The 22,835-nt window shown below is 44.7% G+C and overlaps 1 protein-coding gene across 9 annotated transcripts in view; it reads right to left on the bottom strand.

Moving 5' to 3' along the window:
- Nucleotides 1-756: 756 nt before the first annotated feature.
- ANKRD6 (ankyrin repeat domain 6) overlaps nucleotides 757-22,835 on the bottom strand; it is a 68,082-nt gene continuing 46,003 nt past the window's right edge. For 3 of the 9 annotated variants that reach the window (XM_055258801.2, XM_055258793.2, XM_063619458.1), the window contains 11 exons: nucleotides 22,580-22,678; nucleotides 21,062-21,160; nucleotides 18,304-18,402; nucleotides 16,932-17,009; nucleotides 12,937-13,041; nucleotides 11,410-11,544; nucleotides 10,897-11,082; nucleotides 10,256-10,408; nucleotides 6,914-7,027; nucleotides 5,390-5,516; nucleotides 757-4,196 (listed from right to left, as the gene is read on the bottom strand). In XM_055258801.2, the coding sequence (XP_055114776.2) occupies nucleotides 3,625-4,196; nucleotides 5,390-5,516; nucleotides 6,914-7,027; nucleotides 10,256-10,408; nucleotides 10,897-11,082; nucleotides 11,410-11,544; nucleotides 12,937-13,041; nucleotides 16,932-17,009; nucleotides 18,304-18,402; nucleotides 21,062-21,160; nucleotides 22,580-22,678 (1,767 nt within the window). In that variant the 3' untranslated portion in view covers nucleotides 757-3,624. The remainder of the gene's footprint in view (nucleotides 4,197-5,389; nucleotides 5,517-6,913; nucleotides 7,028-10,255; nucleotides 10,409-10,896; nucleotides 11,083-11,409; nucleotides 11,545-12,936; nucleotides 13,042-16,931; nucleotides 17,010-18,303; nucleotides 18,403-21,061; nucleotides 21,161-22,579; nucleotides 22,679-22,835) is intronic. The other 6 variants (XM_055258826.2, XM_055258817.2, XM_055258810.2 and 3 more) reach the window with 5 other exon arrangements.

The following is a 22,835-nucleotide window of genomic DNA, read 5'->3' as shown; positions in this document are numbered from 1 at the left end:
CACAGGCATGTGCCACCATGACCAGCTAATTTTTTTTTTACTTTTCATAGAGAGGAGGGGGAATCTCATTTTGTTGCCAGGCTAGTCTCAAACTCCTGGGCTCAAGCAATCCACCTGCCTCGGTGCCCAGAGTGCTAGGATTACAGGTGTGAGCTTTTTTTTTTAAAGAGACAGTCTTACCTCATTCTGTCACCCAGAATGGAATGACTCTCTAAAATTGCAGAAAGCAGAACATATTCCTTGCTGTTTATAATATTGTAGTCGTATCAAAGGGAAAGAGTATTTCTCCTTAAATAAAATTACAAATAAAAAATTTATGTTTTACTCTTACTCATAAAAGGTATTGTAGAATACAAAAGGTTTTTCAAACTGGTTTTGTCTTTGATTGGCTTTTATAATCCACACTTCAAAGAAGAAACGCATTTAACTTTTAATAACTTAGTCAAAAAGTATAATGTTGCCTTGCCTTGCATAACCTTTAACTATTGCAAATGATGTTTTGTCCTTCCCCTTTGTCCAATGTTTTCCAAATGGTCAACAGTTTAAACATTTAAGCTTGCACTGAGAAACCTGATCACATTTCAGCAGTTTTGTTTTGCTTTTGATGGAGAGCACCTGATCTCGACTTTACAGCCAATGTATTTACTCTAAATTACACTTTTATAGATACAAGGTAAAGTGTAGCTGGGTGAAGGCACTCAGGAGCCATAAAATGTGGTCAACCACAATAAATTAAAATGTAAGCTAAACAAAGTATTCACACTTTTCATTTTTTTAAAAAGGAATTTAAGATCCATAGTATCTTTAATGCTTGGAAGAGACACAAATTCAAGGTGATAAAAATATTAATTAGAAGACACATAACATGCCTCAAGTATATCAACACTTGACTCCACAAACAAGGCATAACCATGAAAACAACACTCCCTTTATTTTGGGCTCCCAAAATCAAAAGTAAGATTAGAACTAATTTAATCTATCACAGATATTTAGTATACTCAATAATGCACTAACAATTTCTTTAAAAAAACACTAATACTGTACAATGTTTCTGTGTTTTAGTTTTTCCCACAGCTGTTGAAAATTTCAGCCTTGATTTGAAACATGACCTGCATGACAGGCTGTAAGTTGTCAATAGTTCTGTTTCTTTGGAAAAGTACAGTTGTGGCATTTACTCATTTTAGCAGACAGCTAAAAGGGAAAAATAAGGAAAAATATACACCGGACCTGCAGTTAAGTTTTTGACAATGCCAAGGATCAAAACAGACGAAGCAACATTTGTTGAAGATGAAAAGGTATTGCATTGGTCTTAATAGATGTTGCCATCTCTGGGTAAGGATGCTGACTGAGCCTGTTCTGTGTCTTCACCTCTATTTGTTTATTCTTCTATGACAGACCTCCAAGAGACAAGATCCATGTAGTAAGCCACACTAGGTCCTTCTGACCCTTCTCATTCTTCTGTAGTCTCTTCCCTGTGACTTTTGACAAAAATACTCAGTTCACAGTATTAGCTGCCTGCTTCTGATGGGTAGGAGGTAATCAAAATACTCCCCCCAAAGCACTCTATGGTCTAGACTTGATACTTAAAATTTAGTTTTCAGCATTCCTCAACAAGGATACCTTGAGGTAATAGGAGATATTTTGGTAAGTGAAAATAATTCCTGCTTAGAACACAGCCTACTGAACTCAGGATTTAATTTCTTTTGAAATTTGAAAACTGTATTAGGCAGTTCTCAATAAATTGATGTATACTGAGGAATGATTCTAAAGAGGTTAGTGATACCCTGTTTGAGAATAGATTTAGAAAACTGAAGGTACTCTCCAGCTCTACAATTCTGTATTAGGAACAATAGGGAAGTGAGAAAGTACCTCTATATTGCAATCTAGTGAGTCTCTGGGGGAAGACTGTCTAACTGCGTAGTAGTTGAGAACAAGACAAGCTCCCAAACACATGAAAATCAACTTGAAATAACATCAAATTCAGCCTGGGCAATATAGTGAGACCCCCATCTACAAAAAATTAGCCAGGACTGATGGCACACGCCTGTAGTCCCAGCTACTTGCGAGGTTGAGGCAGGAGGATTGCTTGTGCCTGAGAGGCCAAGGCTGCAGTGAGGTGTGATCATGCCACTGCACTCCAGTCTGGGTGACAGAGCAAGACCCTGTCTCAACAAAATAAAAAACATCAAATTCATTCCATATTCAGGTAACAGTGACATATATCTACTGAATTATTTTTTTTCTTTTAGGAATGTCTATATCTATGGATTGTCACTATAAAAAAAAGAAAAAACCCCAAAACTGAGCTTGACAAAGGGAATAAAAGCATACTTTGTTTTTCTTGGTGTTAATAAGTCATGTTAATAAGTCATTTCTTCTCTTTGGCTCAATGAGCAGCATTTTATTCACAATTATTACGTTCAGTAGTCACTAGGTTCCTGTGTCTATAGAAATAGAATTGAAGTTTCTGTGCATACATGGGATATTGAGGAGATGAATATAAATCCCATATTCCAAAGGACAAGAAGCTTGTCCAAAGTTTCAACATATCCAAGCTATTTTTACTACTTTGTTCTGTGTTTATATTTCATTATGGAACAAAGTAAAGTCTTCTGGCCTCCATGAAGTTGGGGAACAGTGGGGCCTACATTGAGTTATTGAATATTTTGCCTTCACTGCAAAGCAGTAGAAAGCTTTTGAGGTTCTTTAATGACTGACAGAATTCAAAATGAAATACTTTCAAAAAATAGCCTTATTCTTTATAAAATGTAGAGCAATAATCTCAAATTCAGAAAGGTATTCTGATATAATTGGGTTTGATTAGGAATAGGTTATAAATTTTCAGGTAATTGTTACATGAATGTTTTTTCCATTAATCTGCTTTAAAATCACTATATAACTGATTTTTTGACTGAAAATACAGAAAATATCAAACAATTTGAATCTTTCTCATTTGATCTCATTGTTTCCAGAGCTGTTAGCCAATTATTCATTATTTAAATAAGCTGACTTTTCAATAAATTTTATCATACGATATATTGGATCTTGTGACATGAAAATATTTCTCAAAAATCTGATAACTTTTCATGTGATTAAAATGTCAACAGTTGGAGAATTACGAATTTGAGAAAGAGGGTTTATTTAGCACATCTCAGAGTTACAGCTCTCTTACAGAAAGACACTTGTCTAGGCACAGCAGGTGTGTTCAAATTATTTATATGAATGACTACTTGAGTTCAGACGGGATTACGTTTTTCTTGCTTTTGACTTATATTATTTCACACATCTTGAATTTTAGAGTCTAGGCCTACACATCATCCAGTTTCTTGGCATGGCTTGCTTAATCTGAGCTTTCAAACTTCAGATTAACCTGGACTGAGGCTAAGAGTTTATAATGAAACCCAAAACTAAGCAAGCTTCCCCTGGTTTCAGTTTAATTGTTGAAGTCTTCATAACTAACTTCCGGGCATAGGAAACATGTATCTGGCACATTGTAGAATTAGTGATTTTTTTAAAAAGGCAAATCTGCAATATATACAATAGTTGACTCCTTAGGCATAGCTATTATGCAGTTGCAAAACTGGAAATCTTCAAGAATCCTTTCGTGTTTCCTCTTTATTGGTGCTAATTTTCCTTCTGCACCCTAGTCCTTAGTTTGGCAAGTTCCTCTTCTAAACTTTTAATGTGTTCCTTCAATGTAGCCTTGTCTTGCTGGGCTTTCTGACTGGCTTGGCTTCGTGCTTCTTCAATCTTCCTTTCGTACCACTTTTCCATCTGGGTAGAAACAGCCTCAAAAAAATACTGGGTAAGCTCCAGAGCTTGGGAGGTATCCCGAATGTGAGGGCCAGTCTGCTCGCTGCCTGCTGCTGATGGCGGCTGCCCACAGGTGCTGCTGGCTGCGGGTTGCTGGGCACGATGCCTTGTTGGCCCACTCTTCCCAGACTTCTTAGTTTGAGTGCCTCTGTTGACGCAGGGCCCAGCTTGCTGATCAGATCTGGCTGCCTCATTCACGGGTAGCAAGGCTGTCTGGACCTTGACGTTCCTCAGTCGGGAGCCTGTACAGTCAGAAGATGACAGCTCCTGCTGTAGTCTCTGGGTAGCAGTGGAGTTGAGGGCCTTTTCTTTGGGCCTAACCACTGGAGGGGAGCTGTCAGAAGCTGCTGCTGGACCTGCAGTCACCACTGATTGATCCACACCTGGTTTCAGAAGGAAAACAAACGTGAGAGCAAATCCACATTCACACAGTCATATGGCTGTTGGTCGGTATTTGAGAGTCTTAAGGATCCTGTATATCACCAGCCTTCTCCATCATCACCACCCACCATGTGTAACGTCTCCTCTGAGCCTTTTCTCACCTTTCTGTTCCTCCTTTCCACTTTGTCTCCTCTGATTATCACTTTGGCTTGTCAGAGCTTTCATGGATTCTGTGTTAGCCACACTGGTACCATTTAAGCGAAAAAAGTTGCTGGCTTTTCCTTCAGCCTGCCTCAATCTACCTGAGAAGGCTCCGGTCCTGTTTCCTGATGCCTAAGGATGATGCCACTCACCAGGTATCTCAAAGCAGATTTGGACATTTATCTATGAGAATATGTATTCCCATTCTCTAATGTCTGGGCCTATTCCCTACCAGTGTACTAACTGCTTGACCCAAGCTCCAATTTGGAAAGGAGGCCCCATTTTCCACACCCAGAGGTCCACGACAAGCTCCAACAGTAGTCCTAGCATGAAACATTTTCCCGGGATGTTTCCCCATGTTGTTGGCACAAAGATGAAACCACAGTTCCAGAGATGGCCTGTGGTAACACAAAGCACTTATATCAAAATCCCCCACTGAGGCCTAGTTACCCAGGCTCTGAATGTCCTCAAAATTGTCATTATTGAGCATAATCACTGTGGCTAATGTAAAGATGGTTTGCAGCATTTCCTATCTAGCACTGGGGGCAAGTTCTATGTAAGAACTGCTGTTTAATGAGGATTTGCATAGTTGGACAAAAGTAAAAGGCAGATCAAAGAGAAGGAAGAGGTAAAAGGCACAAAAGGCAAGGGAGGAAGAGCCCTGCTGAGGAAACCGATGGATCTTCATCACCTCTCATCTTTGGGGTCCACTCTGATACTATCAACACTGTACTCAAAGCAATGTTGTCACCAATCAACGATTCTTTAATTCCTTTATTCAAATAAGTTTGAGCACATAAATGAGTGCTTTATTATTATATAGCAACTGAGTATATGGTTACGAGCAAAATACAGTCCTTGCCCCTACAGAGTACATTTTACCATCCAGTGTTTCCCACAGCCCTATCATACGGACTGCCTTTCAATGCAGCAGAGTACAAGAGCTGCTGGTTGTGTTCCTTTTGGACAAAAGGGCTCTCTGTATGTGGGTTACCTGTAGAGGACTCGCAAGTAGATGGTGTGGATTTAGCTCTGCAGGCCCTAGAATCTCCAGAAAGCTTCTGCTCCAGATTCTGAATCTTTAACATGCACCAGGTTTTTAATTCATCCACCAAGGATATCTTTAAAAAAAAAAAAAAAACCCACAAATAAGTACACAGAAGAATCAAGTGAATTTGATACATGGTTTATGAATTAAAGCATCGAGGATGGACTTTTCAATTATAACAGTTGAGGATACCATCCAACAAACCCAAAAGTTATGGCTTGCCCACTGCTATGGTTTGGATATTTGACCCCTCCAAATCTCATGTTGAAATTTGATCCCCAGTGTTGGAGATGGGGCCTCATGGGAGGTATTTGTGTCAAGGGGGTGAATGCCTCATGACTGGCTTGGTACCATCCTCACGGTTAGTGAGTTCTTGCTCTGTTCGTTTGTTTTTTTTTTGAGACAGAGTCTCGCTCTGTCGCCCAGGCTGGGGTGCAGTGGCACGATCTCGGCTCACCGCAAGCTCTGCCTCCCGGGTTCATGCCATTCTCCTGCCTCAGCCTCCTGAGTAGCGGGACTACAGGCGTCTGCCACCACGGCCGGCTAAGTTTTTTGTATCCTTAGTAGAGGTGGGGTTTCACCATGTTAGCCAGGATGGTCTTGATCTCCTGACCTCGTGATCTGCCCACCTCAGCCTCCCAAAGTGCTGGGATTACAGGCGTGAGCCACCGCGCCCATCTGCTCTGTTAGTTTTGAAGGAGCTGGTTGCTTGAAACAGCCTGGCACCTCCCTCCTGTCTCTCTTGCCTCTTGTCCCGCTAGGTGATCTGTGCACACCAGCTCCCCTTTACTTTCTACCCCGAGTGGAAGCTTCCTGAGGCCCTCACCAGATGCAGATGCTGGCACCATGCTTCTTGTACAGCCTGCAGAACCATGAGCCGAAGAACTCTCTTCTTTACAAATTACCCAGCCTCAGGTATTCCTTTATAGCAACATAGACTAAGCCACCCATCCTATAGGCCACAGCAGGCACCCAAGCAGAGAGCTATCTACAATCTTCATTAAGTGACTTACAGCCACCTTAAACTCAACCACCCAAAACCACCCAAATCTTCCAAACCAAGTACTTCTGGTTGCTTAGAAAGCCTGAGTTCTCACACACTCACTGTACTCATTCCATGTCTCTTATCTTGGTGAGACAGTAAACTCCCTGAGGGTAGAAACTATGTCTGGTTCTAAATCTGTAATGGCCTAACAATGCACAATACATGGAATGAGTTCAGGACAGAAATGGCATCTTCCCCAGCATGTTCGGTCTTCATGTGTTGCCAGCATATTCAGCCATGAACATAAACAGAACGGCAGGTTCTCTTCTATTAACCTCATTTCAGTATCATAAAAATGATACACTATATAATGCAAAAGCTCTTAGGGAGTCTCCGCCTCCGAGTTTTCAGTGGCAGGCCTGCCTGAGCTCAGTGGGCCTGTGTGGTAAATCATAAGTTAAGGACTGGCAGATGCTGGTTCCTACCTGTCGTTTCTCCCCCTCATGCTTCTCCATGTCTGAGTGCTGTTGCAGGCGGTTCAGGCACTCCGTCCTCTCTGCAGAAAGTCGCTCGACCATCAGCTTGTCCAAAACACGCATCTAGGAGTCAAGTGGAGCAGAGTGTAAGACTGAGATGATCTCAGGGTGAGCCCTGGTTTCTCAGCTCCTGCAGAGGGGCTCGAGGAACCAAGGAGGAGCCCCTGCAGGCAAACTTCAACCCCTTATCTGATTCCATTTGCATACAGGACTCATGGAACTTTTTCAGAATTCTTGAGCATGTTTCTATGAGGCCAATGTTTCTTTTTAAAAAAAATCTCATTTGTTAAAGTTTAAGAGGTATAAGGACTGTGAATATACAGGCCAGGCGTGGTGGGCCATACTCCCACCACCTGAGGTCAGGAGTTGGAGACCAGCCTGGCCAACATGGCGAAACCCCATCTCTACTAAAAATACAAAAATTAGCCGGGCGTGGTGGCACATGCCTGTAGTCCCAGCTACTTGGGAGGCTGAGGCAGGAGACTCATTTGAACCTGGAAGGCAGAGGTTGCAGTGAGCCAGAAAAAAAAATAAAAAAAGAGAGAGAGACTCTGAATATCCAGTAAATACACAACCTGAGCCCATGCAGGCCTTGTAGGCCTTAAAACATTATTTCCGGCCGGGCGCGGTGGCTCACGCTTGTAATCCCAGCACTTTGGGAGGCCGAGGTGGGCAGATCACGAGGTCAGGAGATCGAGACCACGGTGAAACCCCATCTCTACTAAAAATACAAAAAAAAAAAAAAAAAAAAATTAGCCGGGCGTGGTGGCGGGCACCTGTAGTCCCAGCTACTCAGAGAGGCTGAGGCAGGAGAATGGCGTGAACCCGGGAGGCGGAGCTTGCAGTGAGGCGAGATTGCGCCACTGCACTCCAGCCTGGGCGACAGAGCGAGACTCCGTCTCAAAAAAAAAAAAAAAAAAAAAAAAAACATTATTTCCCAGACTACTGTAAGGAAAAACTACATCTCAAAGTATGGAGATTTTTCTCTTCCCCAACCCCACTTTAAAACATGTTAGTGGTTGCCTACAAGGCAGTAAAATGAGCTTTTATCCGGCTCTTGCAGTGAGCAAATCTTTTTGGTGCTTCACTGGAAGTAGCTAAAGTATGTAAGAAGAGTGTAGAAGGAACTTAAAGGATTGCTTCAGAGAACAAGCAGTTGTCACTTTTTAATCACATGCCCTTCTGGAGTCCCCTTCATCTTGGCATTTCCTGTGGGATCCCACACCTAGGAGGGCTAAACTTTCACTGCTTTGACAAGGACCAAAGAATGAAAGGAACTATTGTTAGGAAGAGCCAATCCGCAAAGGCTCACTGGTGAGCTCCCCTCCTGTCAGGGACACATGTGGCATTCCACACCCAGATGTTCAAAACATTAGGAAAAAAGAAACATCAGTTCTGGAGACGTGGTGAGCACCTTCTGTTTTTCTCTTCGGTCCATGTTTTCCTGTGACCTGTGCTCCTCCTGTTTTCTAGGATTGGCCTACTCTCCCCACTCCCTTAACCTCTTCCTCCAGGTGGCTGTTTTCAAGAAAAGCCATAGGTATACATTGCTTTGTTCACAGGTCACACTGACTGGCTCAGGTATGAGCATCTGACTCAAGGGTGCCAGGGTCCTTTCTCGGTGATTTGGGAGGAGGACTAAGATTCTATACCCCAATCTGTCACTCCCTTGAACTGAAGTGAGGCCCTTGAGGTATCCCAACATTCATCTCTCATTCCTCTTTCAGCTTAGGCTAGGTGAAGTGGGGTTTTTATACACAAAACAGTCTTCACTAATATATTATTGACCTAGGAAAATATTTTTTAAATGGCCTTTCTGTAAAATACAGATAGCAAGTAAGCCTTAAAAATGTTTAATCTTACCAGTAAACAAGAAAATAAAACTTAAACAGTAAAATGTCCTTAATCAATTTGGCAAAAACTTAAAAAAAAAAAAAAAAAAAAAAAGGGCAGGGCATGGTGGATCACACCTAAAATCCCAGCACACTGGGAGGCCAAGGCAGGCGGGTGGCTTGAGCCCAGGAGTTTGACACCAGCCTAGCCAACATGGTGAAACCCCATCTCTACCAAAAAGATACAAAAATTAGGTGGACATGGTGGCATCCGCCTTAGTCCCAGCTACTCAGCAGGCTGAGGTGGCAGAATCGCTTGAACCCAGGAGGCAGAGGCTGTAGTGAGCTGAGATTGCCACACTGCACTCTAGGTGACAGTCAGACCCCATCTAAAAAAAAAAAAAAAAAAAGTTGTAACAAATACTATTTTAGGAAAACTGAGAAAATCTGAATATGGACTGGATAACATTTTCTCAGGTGTGAAAACAATATTATTATGAAGTTGAAAGTGTTATTCTTATTCTAAACATTCTGAAATATTTAGAGATGCCCTGTCAGGACAGTCTGCAACTAAATCTGAAATAGTTCAAGAGTTAAAAAAACATATGTGTCAGAGAGACGAGGCAAATGTAGCAACATATTAACTGGCTGACTGCAGGGATTATATACAAGCATTCATTCCATTATTCTGTGAACTTTTCTGTATGTTTGAAAACTTTTAAAATAAAAAGTTGGGAAAAGAAAAAAAATACATAATTATTCTAATTTTGTATGCAATGGGAAAGGAGTGTAGCAAAAATTGACACATAAAAAGATGGACATATAAAAAAACTCAAAGAAGATAAACTCCAAATTTTCTTTTTTTCTAGACAGAGTCTTGCTCTGTCACCCAGCTGGAGTGCAGTGGCATGATCTCTGCTCATTACAACCTCCACCACCTTCCAGGTTCAAGCAATTCTTATGCCTCAGCCTCCCGAGTAGCTGGGATTATAGGTGTGCGCCACCACACCAGGCTAATTTTTGTATTTTTAGTAGAGGCGAGGTTTCACCATGTTGGCCAGGCTGGTCTTGAACTCCTGACCTCAAGTGATCTGCCTGCCTTGGTCTCCCAAAGTGCTGGGATTACAGATGTGAGCCACCATTCCCAGCCTAAACCCAAATATTAATAGTGCTTTTCAGCACAGTGGGCCTGTAGGTGATTTATTTTCCTAATTTTCATATTTCTAAAAATGCTCTATAATGGGGATATCTTATTTTTATAAGAAGCAATTTAAACATGTTCTTTAAAAAGCTGAAATAAATGTACTTTAACAAAATCACATAAGCAGAAGCAGGCCTCTTCCCTGACAGCCCACTGGACACTCCCAGGGTGGAAGGGTATGCTAAAGTCGAAGTTGGTCCCTGAGTCCATGTTCCGCCAGAACACCTTGCAATTAGGAAGCTGGGCCTTATGACATACTTGGTGCTGGGTCTTATTCTCCATCTGCCCCAGCTTTGTATTCATTTTGTCCCGAACCGATCCCAGCTCTGCTTTTATCTCCTCCACAGTAGCCTCTAACTGATTCTCCAGCTTGTTGATTAGAGGTTCACATCGACAACCATTTATTGGTGCCTAAGAAAGAAACAAAAAAGGAATCAATCCCTTGTTCGTTCCTTCATCAGGTATGTTTTGAGCACCCACCACGTGCCAGGCAATATACCAGGGGATAGAGATGATGGAAGAGATAGGCTTATCTTGTCAAAACTTTGGAACATCTTAAAGGCCAAGCTTTGGGTGTAGTAGACACTAAGATTCAGAGGGTATCTTGAATCTTAGTGTCTACCTCCTCAAGATGCTTTTATATACCCTGGGGCCTCAAGCTACCTCGTCACCTGAGGATGGTGCAGCAAGCTCTGCAGCTACACACCTCTGTCTGCCTTGGCCTTAGCAGCAGGAGTGGATCTGCACCACGCAGGTCGGGAGGCCATCTGGCTTACCTTCAAAGCTTGTGCTTAACTAAGTCAATGCCTAAAGTGGCTATCAGCCCCCAGGAATGCCGTTAAACAAAAACCCTTGCTGAAGGCCTATGTTCCCTTCTCCTGACATTGCTTAGCAGGTACCTGCATCACTTTCCCATCCTTGCCCCGGTACAATGTGTAGAGCTGATATGCCCTGAACTCATGGGGTGGGGGTGGGGATGAACACCGATGCCTGTTCCTCTTTTTAGGGTGATTATGAGCATGCAGGTTCTTCTGGTGTCCAGGCTGTTGGTCGGCTGGTGGGGTGGGGTCAGAAAATGCTGACACCTGTGGGAGAGGAAGAGACAACACCCCTGAATGCTTTGACCTCTGCAAGACTGACACCAGTCAGGGGTGCCCATGTCACCCCGTTTGGGCAAAGAGCCCCACTTTGTTTCACCGCATGGTGTTCTACTCCAAGCCACACATGTCAAAAGAAATATATCAGCACATTCACCTTATATCTGATGTTAGCCAGATTTAATTTCTGTGCTCTGGCTCCAAACCAGCCAGCCAAGTGAGGTGGCTTTTTAGCTGATGGGCATGACACTCTGCCAGGACCCTCACCACCTTGCCTCCCAGCCACCCTCTGGGCTGCTTTCTGTGTCTCCTGACCTTGGGCCTTGACTTTCTCCTCCTGTCATCCTTTGCTCTGGGTTCTGGGGAGGCTGACAGGAACTCTTCTCTGGCTTCTTCTTTTCTGGCCACAGCCTGCTCACTGCTGGGGGTGTCTCCTGCTGAGACACTGCCCTACAGAAGGAAAAAGCCCAGAGACCCATTGCGTTTGCTTCCTTGGCCTTTTTCACTAATAGGGTCAACTTTTCTTTGCAAGATTCCATATAGTAAGGGACCCAGGGGAACCTTTGCAAATGACATAAATTTCAGACATAGGACGCACTGCTTGGTGGTCTTAACTAACATAGAATGTTTTCCTGGTTGGTTGAACATTTGGCTTTTATTGTATTTATTAGGTCCTAAGCTAAATATATTCCTGGGTCCGATTCGATGTTGTAGAACACCAGGAACCTACCTGACACAAAACACCTCAGCATTAGAGATTTTTGGTCGTTTACATTTCAACAAAACATAACTCACTCATTCTTTGACCTTGGATGCAGCCCCCCTCCCGCCCCCCTGTCCCCCCCATCCCCCCACTCTGCTACCCCAACCCACAAAATTCATGGCAAAGAGTAAGAATCCTTTGAAATGAAAAAATATCATATTTCTGGTCCTTGTGAGAACGTTCACAACTGAATATGTACAATTCACACCTAGGAAGTTAATCAGAGTTGCAATGCCTTAACCCTGGAAATTGATGAGAGGATTCTGAAATAGCAGATAGAAGAGCAAGTACTTGGTGATAACATTTTCTGTGCCAAAAGCTGTCTCTATATCCCAGACTTCTCCCTCCTGAGTGAACTCAAAGGCATGGTTTATTCCAGGGCTACACAGCACAAGGGCACCTAGCTGAGGCGGAGGTGTGGGGCAAGAGGAGCTGAAATCAGCTTGGGCTCTGCTCACCATGCGTGCCCTGTGCACAGTGGGTCTGCCCACCAGGGGCATCTTTTTCTAATTCATATAAGGGAGCCATACAGGCTAGCATAGCCTTGCTCCCCTCCCTAAATGGAAGTGACCTATGCCAGTGGCTCTCAAATTTTAGTCCACATGAGAATACCCTGGAGGGCTTGTTCCAACAGATTGCTGGGCCCCACCAGAGTTTCTAATCCTGTGGGTTTGAGGTGAGGCCCAAGAATTATCATTTCTGATAAGGTCCCAGATGACACACTGGACATCACATTTTGAGAGCCACTGCCCTACACAATCTGGGCATGGTGTCAGAGAGGCAGTGCTACCTGCAGGGCATGGGCAAAGGCTGCAGATACCTGGGCTGGTAAGTGTGCCCCTGATGTGTACTGGATGGGTAATGGGCAGCACAGACAGAGGCACATGGCCTGAAACCTTGGGGAATGGAGGATGTGAAACCAAAGAGAAAAAGACTGGCAACAGTTTGAAGAGCTACAGCAAGGAGGAGAGGCAGAGAGGGCCAGGCAGCCACCAGGTGAACCTGGCCGAAGCAGGGAGATAGTTTCCCACCCTCTGAGCACGGGTGGATGTGGGGACGGCGGGAGGACTGCCCCCCACCTTGCTTTGGGCCACCTCATCTCTTGGCACAGACTGGGCTCTCCTCTCTTCCTTGAGCCTCTCTCTCTTTTTCCTCAGGCTTCGCCCACGACTGAAGCGCAAGACCTGAAGGAGGCAAACGGCACTGTTAAAACCACTGGTGTGCGCAGCATCTGCGTGAGAGAATTCTCCTTGGACCTGGGGCTCTGACCTAATGGAATTTACAGCCTAGAGGGTGAGAGCAGGTGTTCACATCAAGCAAGCACCTCTGGACCACCTACCATCCTCCTAGGTCTTGTCTTGGGCACCACAGGGACTCGGAGACAGGTAGGGTATTATCCCTGACCTCAAGAAGCTTAAAGTCTATGATGGTAATAACTACAGACACTGATGCTGGGCGGGGACTGCCAACTACAAGCACAGAGACTGTGCTCCAGGAAGTGCCATTCACATAAACTAGGATATGAATGGCGTCTCCTGGAGTTGTGCAACGCAGCAGCCCCGTGTGAGGCACAGTCTCACTCTCCATCTTGGTACACTGGACCTGAGCTAGCCCAGCAGATGTTCCCTTGGCCAAACTGTGTCCAAGTCACATCAATTTGATTCAAAATATTATTAAGGTGTATCTATGAGCCATAGTACCAACCACGGGACAGTTATCTCTTCCCCAAAAGGAAGCTTTTACTCTGCCTCTTACAGTGCAGAGTGACAGAATGGACACAGAAAAACATATGTGGGTCAGAACAGATCTCAGTTTGAACCCAGTAGCTGCTGGCTATAGGGTCTTTGGGCAAGTGATTTGACCTCTCTGTGCTCTGTCTTCTCAAATGTAAAAACGGGTCAGGCGCAGTGGCTCATGCCTATAATCCCAACACTTTGGGAGGCCAAAGTGGGAGGACTGCTTGAGGTCAGGAGTTTACGAGCAGCCTGGCAGACAAAGCAAGGCCTTGTCTTTATTTTTTTATTATTATTTTTTTTTGAGACAGAGTCTCACTCACTCTGTGGCCCAGGCTGGAGTGCAGTGGCATGATCTCGGCTCACTGCAAGCTCCACCTCCTAGGTTCACGCCATTCTCCTGCCTAAGACTCCCAAGTAACTGGGACTACAAGCGTCTGCCACCATGCCTGGCTAAATTTGTTTTTGTATTTTTAGTAGAGACAGGGTTTCACCGTGCTAGCTAGCATGGTTTTGATCTCCTGACTTCACGATCTGCCCATTTGGGCTCCCAAAGTGCTGGGATTACAGGCATGAGCCACCGCACCCGGCTTCGTCTTTATTTTTATAAAAGAAAAAGAAAGAAAAACGGGGAGTCGTTGGGATTCACCAAGAAAAAATAGGTGGCTGGCACGCAGTGGACTGTCAGTCACTGTCAGGTGCTTCCCTACCTGTCTTCAGGAGGCTTAATTGACAGAGGGTGTTTAACAGAATACAGATCTTTGAGTTGATGGAAGCCTTCAATCTCTGGTCCGTAATAGTTAAAAATGTAAAAGAGTCCTTAGACCAAGAAGTCTGAGAACCACTTCCCCAAGTCATTTCTAAAGCTAAATTCAGATTCACCAGGAAATCAAGTATGGTGAAAGAAAGTGACTATACCCATCGCTCACCTGATGTATGGACTCTTAATACAGCACCAGAATCAGCCTAAAATTTACTTTCAGAGCATCTGTGAACCACACCAATCAAAATGACAAGTGACACTCAGAGGTCGCCCAAACCCAAAATAATAATCAGCAAAATTCCCTCCATTCACCATATCATTAGTCAGTGAAAATAACTTTGCATGGCTTCCAGCCTTTCTCAGCAAACCAGACCATCTACCAAATGGGATGTCATTAATCTTTTCCAGTCCACAGAAGTGAGGGAATATTGACCTTGAGGCCTCCAAAAGTAGTATCCTACGGCTGGGCATGGTAGCTCACGTCTGTAATCCCAGCACTTTGGGAGGCAAGGTGGGTGGATCACCTGAGGTCAGGAGTTTGAGACCAGCCTGGCCAACACGGTGAAATCCCGTCTCTACTAAAAATACAAAAATCAGCTGGGTGTGGTGGCAGGCACCTATAATCCCAGCTACTCAGAAGGCTGAGGCAGGAGAATCGCTTGAACCCCAGAGATGGAGGTTGCAGTGAGCTGAGACTGCGCTACTGTACTCTAGCCTGAGTGACATAGTGAGACTCTGTCTTAAATAAATAAATAAATAAATAATAGTATCCTCTTAGTACTGCTGTGGCCCATTTAAAATCCATGTCCAACTATGGGCCTAAGGCAAGGGGATTTCTCTTTTCAGGCAAAGCAAACACTAATGATATTTCTGTAACCACAGATCAAGAGAACAGTATGCATAACATCTTATGCCTAAAGTTCCTTGTTTGTGTTAAGAAAAAGCCTCAGCATATACAATTATGCATAAAATAAACTTTCACAGCATGCCATCCAACTTGTTATTCGATGTAAGCATGGAGAAACTTAAGTCTTTTTTTGTTTTAAGTGGAAACAAAAAAGAACTGCACAGGGAAATGGTCCACGGTAAGGCTCTTTTCCCTGTAAGTGAAGATCCTGGGCTCTGGAAGACAAATGACAGGTGGATTAAAGATCCGTCAATCTTTCTATGCCTGGGGAACCCTCCAACCCTGTAAGACTTGATGATCTTTGTATGGCTGAGGGTGGGGCTGGCTGTCCATTAAATTACTACATACTGAAATTGCCAGAAAAATGTGATGGACTCTGACGTTTATACAGCACTTCACACTTTTAGATCTATGAGATTCTAGCATTTTTCTATCAGGATTCATGGATGTGATTCCACTTACGGTAAAAGCTGCTAGCGGTGGAAACCCCGCAGCTTTTCCTACTGACTTCCTTTTGTCAGGAGCTGTGGCCTTCCAGAGACCACTGAGAAGGACCAGCTCCATGCACAAGACGGTGATCAATTTTGCAAAAGACACAAATCTTAACCATTTCCAGAAACTACTAGTCATATTAGGCATGTTTTAAAAACTTAAATGAAATAAAGGCCATCCCAAACCCTGGGCTGGTGTCGGGTTATTTTATAGCAGGGTTGTGTTCAAAATCTTCCTTTGACTCCCTGAGACTTTATCTTCTTCTTGCAGAATAAGATGGACAGCCAATCAGTGTTTGCTATAATGTAATACACAGTAGTGCCAATCTGGAAATAACCTAAATGTCCAACATTAAGGAAATTGCTTAATAAACTATTAATAGCAACAAAAATAATATTATGCCTCCATTATAATGAATAATTATGAAGACTGCAGAACATTGTTTTATAATAGGATAAAAGGAAGAAATACAAAAGGGTATATACATCGTAAGCACAAGTATGTAAAAATTATGTGTCTGTTTCATCTATTTTGTGGATGAAACAAAAACAGTTGTTTCAGGGGGCTAGAATTACGAATAGCTTATAAATTATTATTACATTTCTTTATTGTTACTTAGATAATGTCAACCTCAACTAAAGTATCAGCCACCATTTAAAAAAAAAATTAAATGATGGTCAAAATACCATTAGTCAGTAAAAGAGGAAAGAAAACTAGACTGTACTTAACTATCTCTGGCAGGTGACTATCTGCCCAGAATGGTCACCTCCCTCCTGCCTTTCTCTGGGGAATGCCCCTTCTCTTCTTAAAGTCCCTGTCCCACTTCTTCAGGGATGGGCATTGGCTTAAACTCTGCAATCATAGCCCCCTCCTGCAATGTCTTAAACTGGAACTTCTTCCTTGGCTTAGTAGCTGGGAAATTATGACCCAGGCAGCTGGCCGTGACCAACATCCAGCCACAGGGGGAAGATGAGGCGGCCCAGGTATGAACATGAAGAGCTGGACTTGAAGCCTTTGACTCCCGTCATCCTGGGCCCCCATGCATGCCTATACCTCCACTGCCTGCTTACATTCCATATTTAAGTTAGTTTGAAGTGGCTTCAGTAGATTGCAACCAGGAGTCCCAACAACTTTGTAGCCCCGCATAATCAGTACCATGGAAAGGGCAGTAAATCCTACCTGGGGAGCTTTAGTAAGGAGAAGAGCAACTTCCGGGTTATTGTGGTAGCGGGCAGTCTCCAGCGGAGTCTGGCCTGCCTGAGGAGAGGCAGAGTAGGACAGGTGAGAAAGGGCCACTGATCCCACATGCACATAGCCCAGCTGGCACAGCTCTGGCCAGGAACAGGCAGTTCCACGCCCAGTCACACCCAGCACCTACGTGGCAAAACATGGCCACCTATGTGATGTGGCCCTGGTCATCAGCCTCAGACCCTCCAGTGAGGGAGGTGGGTCACACTGGAGGACACGCTGAGTAAAATATATGACAACAGAGGGCAAGGGCAGACCAAGGGGGCGAGAAGTGCTTTAGGAGGCCAAGGCCTGGGCACCACCCACCAAGGAGTGCTTCCCTGCAAAGAGGGGAGGGAAGGTAGCACTCAGACAGCATCCAGGGGGAATGTTTCAGCTGGGGAAACACCACAGAGGATCTGAGGCCCAGCCCAGTGATTAATCTTCACTGGAAAACAGTGGGAAGACGCCAGAGGGGCAGATCAGGGCTGGCCAGAGAGATTCAGGAAGCTGAATATGAAAAGCAATTACGAGTTATGGCCATAATGTAGGTTCTCAGGAGATGAAGCCAAAACCCAGGAGTTGATAGCAAAAGGAAGATATTCAAGGCATCATGGAAGAGGTAACTGCGCCCCCAGTACTGGTTGTAGAACAGAAGGCAGGAGGAGGAAGAGGGGAGCTAGATACAGGAGCCAAGGAAGCTGAAGAGCCTTGTGCCAGCTTCAGCAGTCCCAGACCACACCCCTCAAAAAAACCTCCACACAGCAGCTGTTGCACCCTCCAGGCCCCTGCTGAACCATTTAGAGGGGCAGAGACCGCAGGACAGCCTCGAAGAAGAAAGCGCACCTGAGCTGGTGCCTGCTCTAGGATCTGCAGGACACAGAGTGAGAGGGGGAGGGGGAAAGGGAAACAGTGAGGTCAGGCGAAGTGGAAGAGAAAGGAGTTGCTTTAGAATTTTGAAGCTGACTAATCTGAGGGCCATGTGGCCATTTTTCTGAGCACCACATGCATTTACAGCTTGGAACTCACTTTGGGTAACATCCACTTGTCAGTTTAACTGGACATCCCATTCTTTTCATGCCAGGTTGTGTTCACTGCAGTTAGGCAGCTAAAAGCAGGCCCCAAGGCTTGTCAACTCCTGGGGCTGCTCAGAGCAGGGGTCCCCTTCAAGTCCACCCCAATGGCCCCGGGGGCTGTGGTTCCGGCAGAGATCCCCCCTCTTCCAGAGTGTGCTGGGCCTGGGGGTCTGCAGGAGTTTAGTACACATCCCATTCTGGAAAGGGGTGGGAACCACTTTAAAAAGCAATGTTGCAACTCAACTTACATTGTTAACAATGGTTGTATCTGCTCCGGCTTCCAGTAAGATTTTGGCCACCTTCTTGTGATTTAGGGCAGCAGCAACGTGAAGTGCTGTGTCTCCAGCCTGGAAGTGATTAGAAGGCCTGCTAAACCTCATCTGCTCATGGCCTACAACCCCCAGCTTTTCATTACCTGGCCTAGGTGTGCCTCTTCAAAGTCAAACTGAGATTTGCCTGAGACTGAAATGGGGCCCTTTGTTAAAGTGTTATGAGGCTCTACTTAAAGAGACCTTGGAACTAAGTGACCTCGGCACCAGTATCACCTTTCTTTCTGAGTGGGGATACCTGAAATCACGCAGCAGGATTAAACGCAGGGGCAAAGTAATGCTGGCCTGGGGTTGTTGAGAATGGTGGGACCTGAAGCCTCACGAAGACAGGAGGACAGGCAGGAGGCCTGGGGCAGACAGGCTAGTCATTCCACTTTTGGCTCTGTTCTTTTACCCAGGGAGGTCAGAGGTCAGAAAACTGCTTGGTGTCTGAGTGCTGGATTGAGCAGGAGAAGCTGTGAAGAAGGCTACTTCTGCAAGCACTGGAGAGGTGACAGGCCAGCCTGCAGCTACGGCGGGTAGATCTGAAGGGGCCACTGGGACTCAGTCCATCTGCAGGCTCAGGATATGCTTTGTGCGGGTGGAAACACCAAGAACCAGTGTTCACTCAAGACCAACTGTTTTCTACATCTTACAGATAGCCTATAAATAAATGTTCATATTATCTTTATACAAGAAATATGCTTTCACAAAATCAACTATGAAAGGAGGATAAGGACAACTGCAGCTTAGTGGGCCAATTCCAAATGCAAATGCTGTCATTTTCCAAACACAATGATATAAATAAACCAGACAAATATAGGAGAAGTGAAACAATTCATTCTTTCTCCTATCAGGTGATCAGGCAAAGCGCCTGATACTTTTTTCCTGGGTCGCATGAAAATACAGCCATCTTTGTGAGGGGTGGGAAAATTTTTATTTCGTTTCTCAGTCACTTAGCTATGTGTACTGACGGGAAGCTCTGCACAGTGCTTTTCCCATGGCTGAATATTGGAATAAGCTTCAGAGCTTTAAAAAATGATGATGCCTGGGTCCCACTCCCAGAGATTCTGAATTCATTGGTCTGCCATGTGGGCTGGGCAGGGGGACTTTCTAAAGCTCTCAAGTGCCATGACACGCTGCCAAGGTTGAAAGGCACTGGTTGGTGGGGGCTATGCAGAGGTCACCTGATGACCTAGCACCCCACTGGGGAGGCCGTGGAATGACAGACTTAGCTACTTGATTAGGTCAGTGGCTGTATACTCAGACAGAGAGCTTTTTAAAACACCATTGCCTGGACCTCACCCCCAGAGGTTCTGACTCTTTCAACTGGGGTGGGATCCAGGAACAGTATTTTTAATTCCCCTGTTGATCCTCATATGCAGCCAGGGTCAGAAACCACCGTTCGATAGTATTTTTCATCTACACCACAATCTAATTTTTTTTTTTTAGTTAAGATTTATGCACTCCAACAAAGAAAAGCCAAACAATGTACCACACAGGTATCAATAAATACTAAGACAATCTAATTTTCAAATCCAATGACTGCTGGAAATCGTGCACATTTCTAAGGAAGACGATAATATTCACAGCTTTATTTCAAAACCCCATTGCATGGCACTTTCTACAGATCATGTGCCCAATTTTATGGAAATGAACGACTATCAGCTCAAGTGTAAGTAAGTGGCAGTGCAAGGAACAGAACTTAGAGAGTTATAAGACTTCTAATTCCTATGCTTGCTTGGTGGTTTTTTTTTTTTTTCCTTTAAAGAGACAGGGTCTCATTCTGTTGCCCAGACTGGTGTGCAGTGCAAGATCATGGCTCACCATAGCTTCGAACTCCTAGGCTCAAACAGTCCTCTTGCCTCAGCCTCCTGAGTAGCTGGAACTACAGGCACATGCCACTCTGCCTAATTTTTATCTTTTAATTTAATTATTATTTATTTATTTTGAGATGTAGTCTTGCTCTGTTGCCCAGGTTGTAGTATAGTGGCATGATCTCAGCTCACTGCAACCTCTGCCTCCTGGGTTCAGGCAATTCTCCTGCCTCAGCTTCCTGAGTAGGTGAGATTACAGGTCCATGCCACCACGCCCGGTTAATTTTTGTATTTTTGGTAGGATAGGGTTTCACCATGTTGGCCAGGCCAGTCTTGAACTCCTGAGCTCAAAGTGATCTGCCCATCTTAGCCTCCCAAAGTGCTGGGATTACAGGCATGAGCCACCACGGCCAGCCAAATTTTTAAAAAATTTTTTGTAGAGACAGGGTCTTGCTATGTTGTTCCAGGCTGGTCTTGAACTCCTAGCCTCAAGTGATCTTTCTGCCTTGGCTTCCCAAAGTACTGGGATGTCAGCCGCTGCACCCGGCCTCCCTTGCTTCTTTACTAAATCACATTCTTCCTTGTGGGTTTTCTTTTTAAAATCACATTTAAAAAACAAAGCCTGCCCCAGGATCTCCAGAAAATGTTCAATATGCAAATGTGGTGATATGCATGGGAATTATAAGGGCACACTTTCTCTAGAAGGCCAGATAAGCCAGGGCCACTAGAACTCAGTGTGACACCCATGCAAAGCCCACTGCTGGCTGAGTCCCAGATAGGTGACATGGCAGCATGTCTCTGCTCCCGTTTGCACTAACACACCTGTCCGGTAGCCTTGTGGGAAGGGTGCTGGCAGCCATGAAGAGGATACATGCACTGACCTGGTTCTTTTCATGAACAGAACAGAAAGCACTGAGGAGGAGTCTAATGATGGACAAGTGATTATAGCGCGCAGCAACGTGCAAACAGGTGTCTCCTGCCTGCGGACAAAAATCAAACTCTAAGCACAATCTGAGCAGTTACAAAACAAATAGAGAAAAGCAGAAAGAAAATGTTACTTAAAAGCTGGCAGACTATCATCTACTCTTTAGGGAATCATAAGCAGCTCTTTTAACATAGATGCTCCACCCAAAGGCTCGCCATTCTTTGCTGCTGTGGGCAGCCCTGCTCCCTTTCTGCCTGTGCAGAACAACCACGTGGTCACAGAATCACTGCTTTCACGTTTATGAAACTAGACGTCTGCTCCCCATGAGACCTTTGCAAGAGCTAAGGCAGGCTCTTACCTGTGCCTGAGGAGGATCCAGGGACCCTAGCCTCCCTACAACCCAAAAGGTCAGTAGTACACTGACTTAAGACCAACAGCATTGCTTTGGAAATGAGCCCTTCCCAGCATAGATCCCTCATGGATGAAAGGACAGGGAAGCAGGTCAGTTGTCAAATCTTAAGATTACACGTACCCCCTGAAGTTCAAGGAGCAACCCACTTCAGTTGGACCCCATATCCTATATGGAACTATGTAGTAGGGGAGCTGATAAGGAAGCAATCACTGGGAGCAATAAAAGGGTATGAAGAAAAACTCAGGGGCAGGATGCTCAGTAAGCGCAACAGGCAGAACCCTGTTCCCAGAAAGACAATAAAGAACTGGAGACAAAAAGCTGCCTGCAGTGTTTTCTTGCCATTTCCATTCTAGCTCTGTCTGGAGAACGCTGGCCACTCGGCATACTTTTCTCCCCTGCATTAAGACGGAACCAAGCTCAAAGCTGAGGTTCAGAGCATTAGACGAGTCTACCCCAAACAGGGAGACCCTCACTTGAGGACATTGTAGAAAGAAGCCTCAGATTTATTTATTTATTTATTTAGCCAACGTGGCTAAGGCAGGGGATTTATAAAGGAAATACAGCTTCTTTGTGAAGAAGCGATACCCATGTGACCTTTCCGGTCAGCTCATCCCAAGGACGCCTCAGTCATCAGTAGGACCTGCTCACTGTAGATGCTGGGCATGGGGCATCAGAGGACCTCCCCTGTAAATGGCACCAGCTCATATTTGCTGATAATAGTACAACACTCAACACTCTATGTGGATAGACTTTCTTAAAACATTAACTGGTTTCCTAGTCTGTAACTGGCCAGACACGTGCTGTACGAAATAATAAACCAAAGATGACGCATGAAGGGAAAAGGATGGGAAAAAAGTAGTATTTCCAAGTCTTTTGATTCCTCTTCTCACGTGCCTGAATGATCCCTTAGAAAATTGCCAAAAAAAGAACACTTTAGAGATAGTCCCCAAATACTTTTTACATTTTAATTTCTAGATGTTAAGGTTCAAGTATGCTCATGAAGTTATTTTCTGAAGTGACACAAGAAAGAGACAGCATGAGAATCTGGTTTTGTTCACCCACATTATTTTTGAGGTCAGCGCGGGACCCGGCCAGCAGGAGGACACGCGTGCTCTGGGAGTGGCTGTTCTGGCAGGCCAGGTGCAGAGCTGTGTTCCCCGCCTTGGAGAGAGGCAGAGAGAAGGAGGACACATTAGCAACATGCTTCCGCACAGACTTGCATGCCTTGCAGAGGGGCAGTACTTACTCAGGGGAAAAGGCAACGCTCACATTCTCTGCCTCTTGCCCGATGGTTTCGGTGGGGATGCTTCAGAGGTAA

The sequence above is a fragment of the Symphalangus syndactylus genome, chromosome 2 (genome assembly GCF_028878055.3).
Source record: "Symphalangus syndactylus isolate Jambi chromosome 2, NHGRI_mSymSyn1-v2.1_pri, whole genome shotgun sequence".
Lineage (NCBI taxonomy): Eukaryota > Metazoa > Chordata > Mammalia > Primates > Hylobatidae > Symphalangus > Symphalangus syndactylus.
This window is presented reverse-complemented; position numbering and strand designations above follow the sequence as displayed.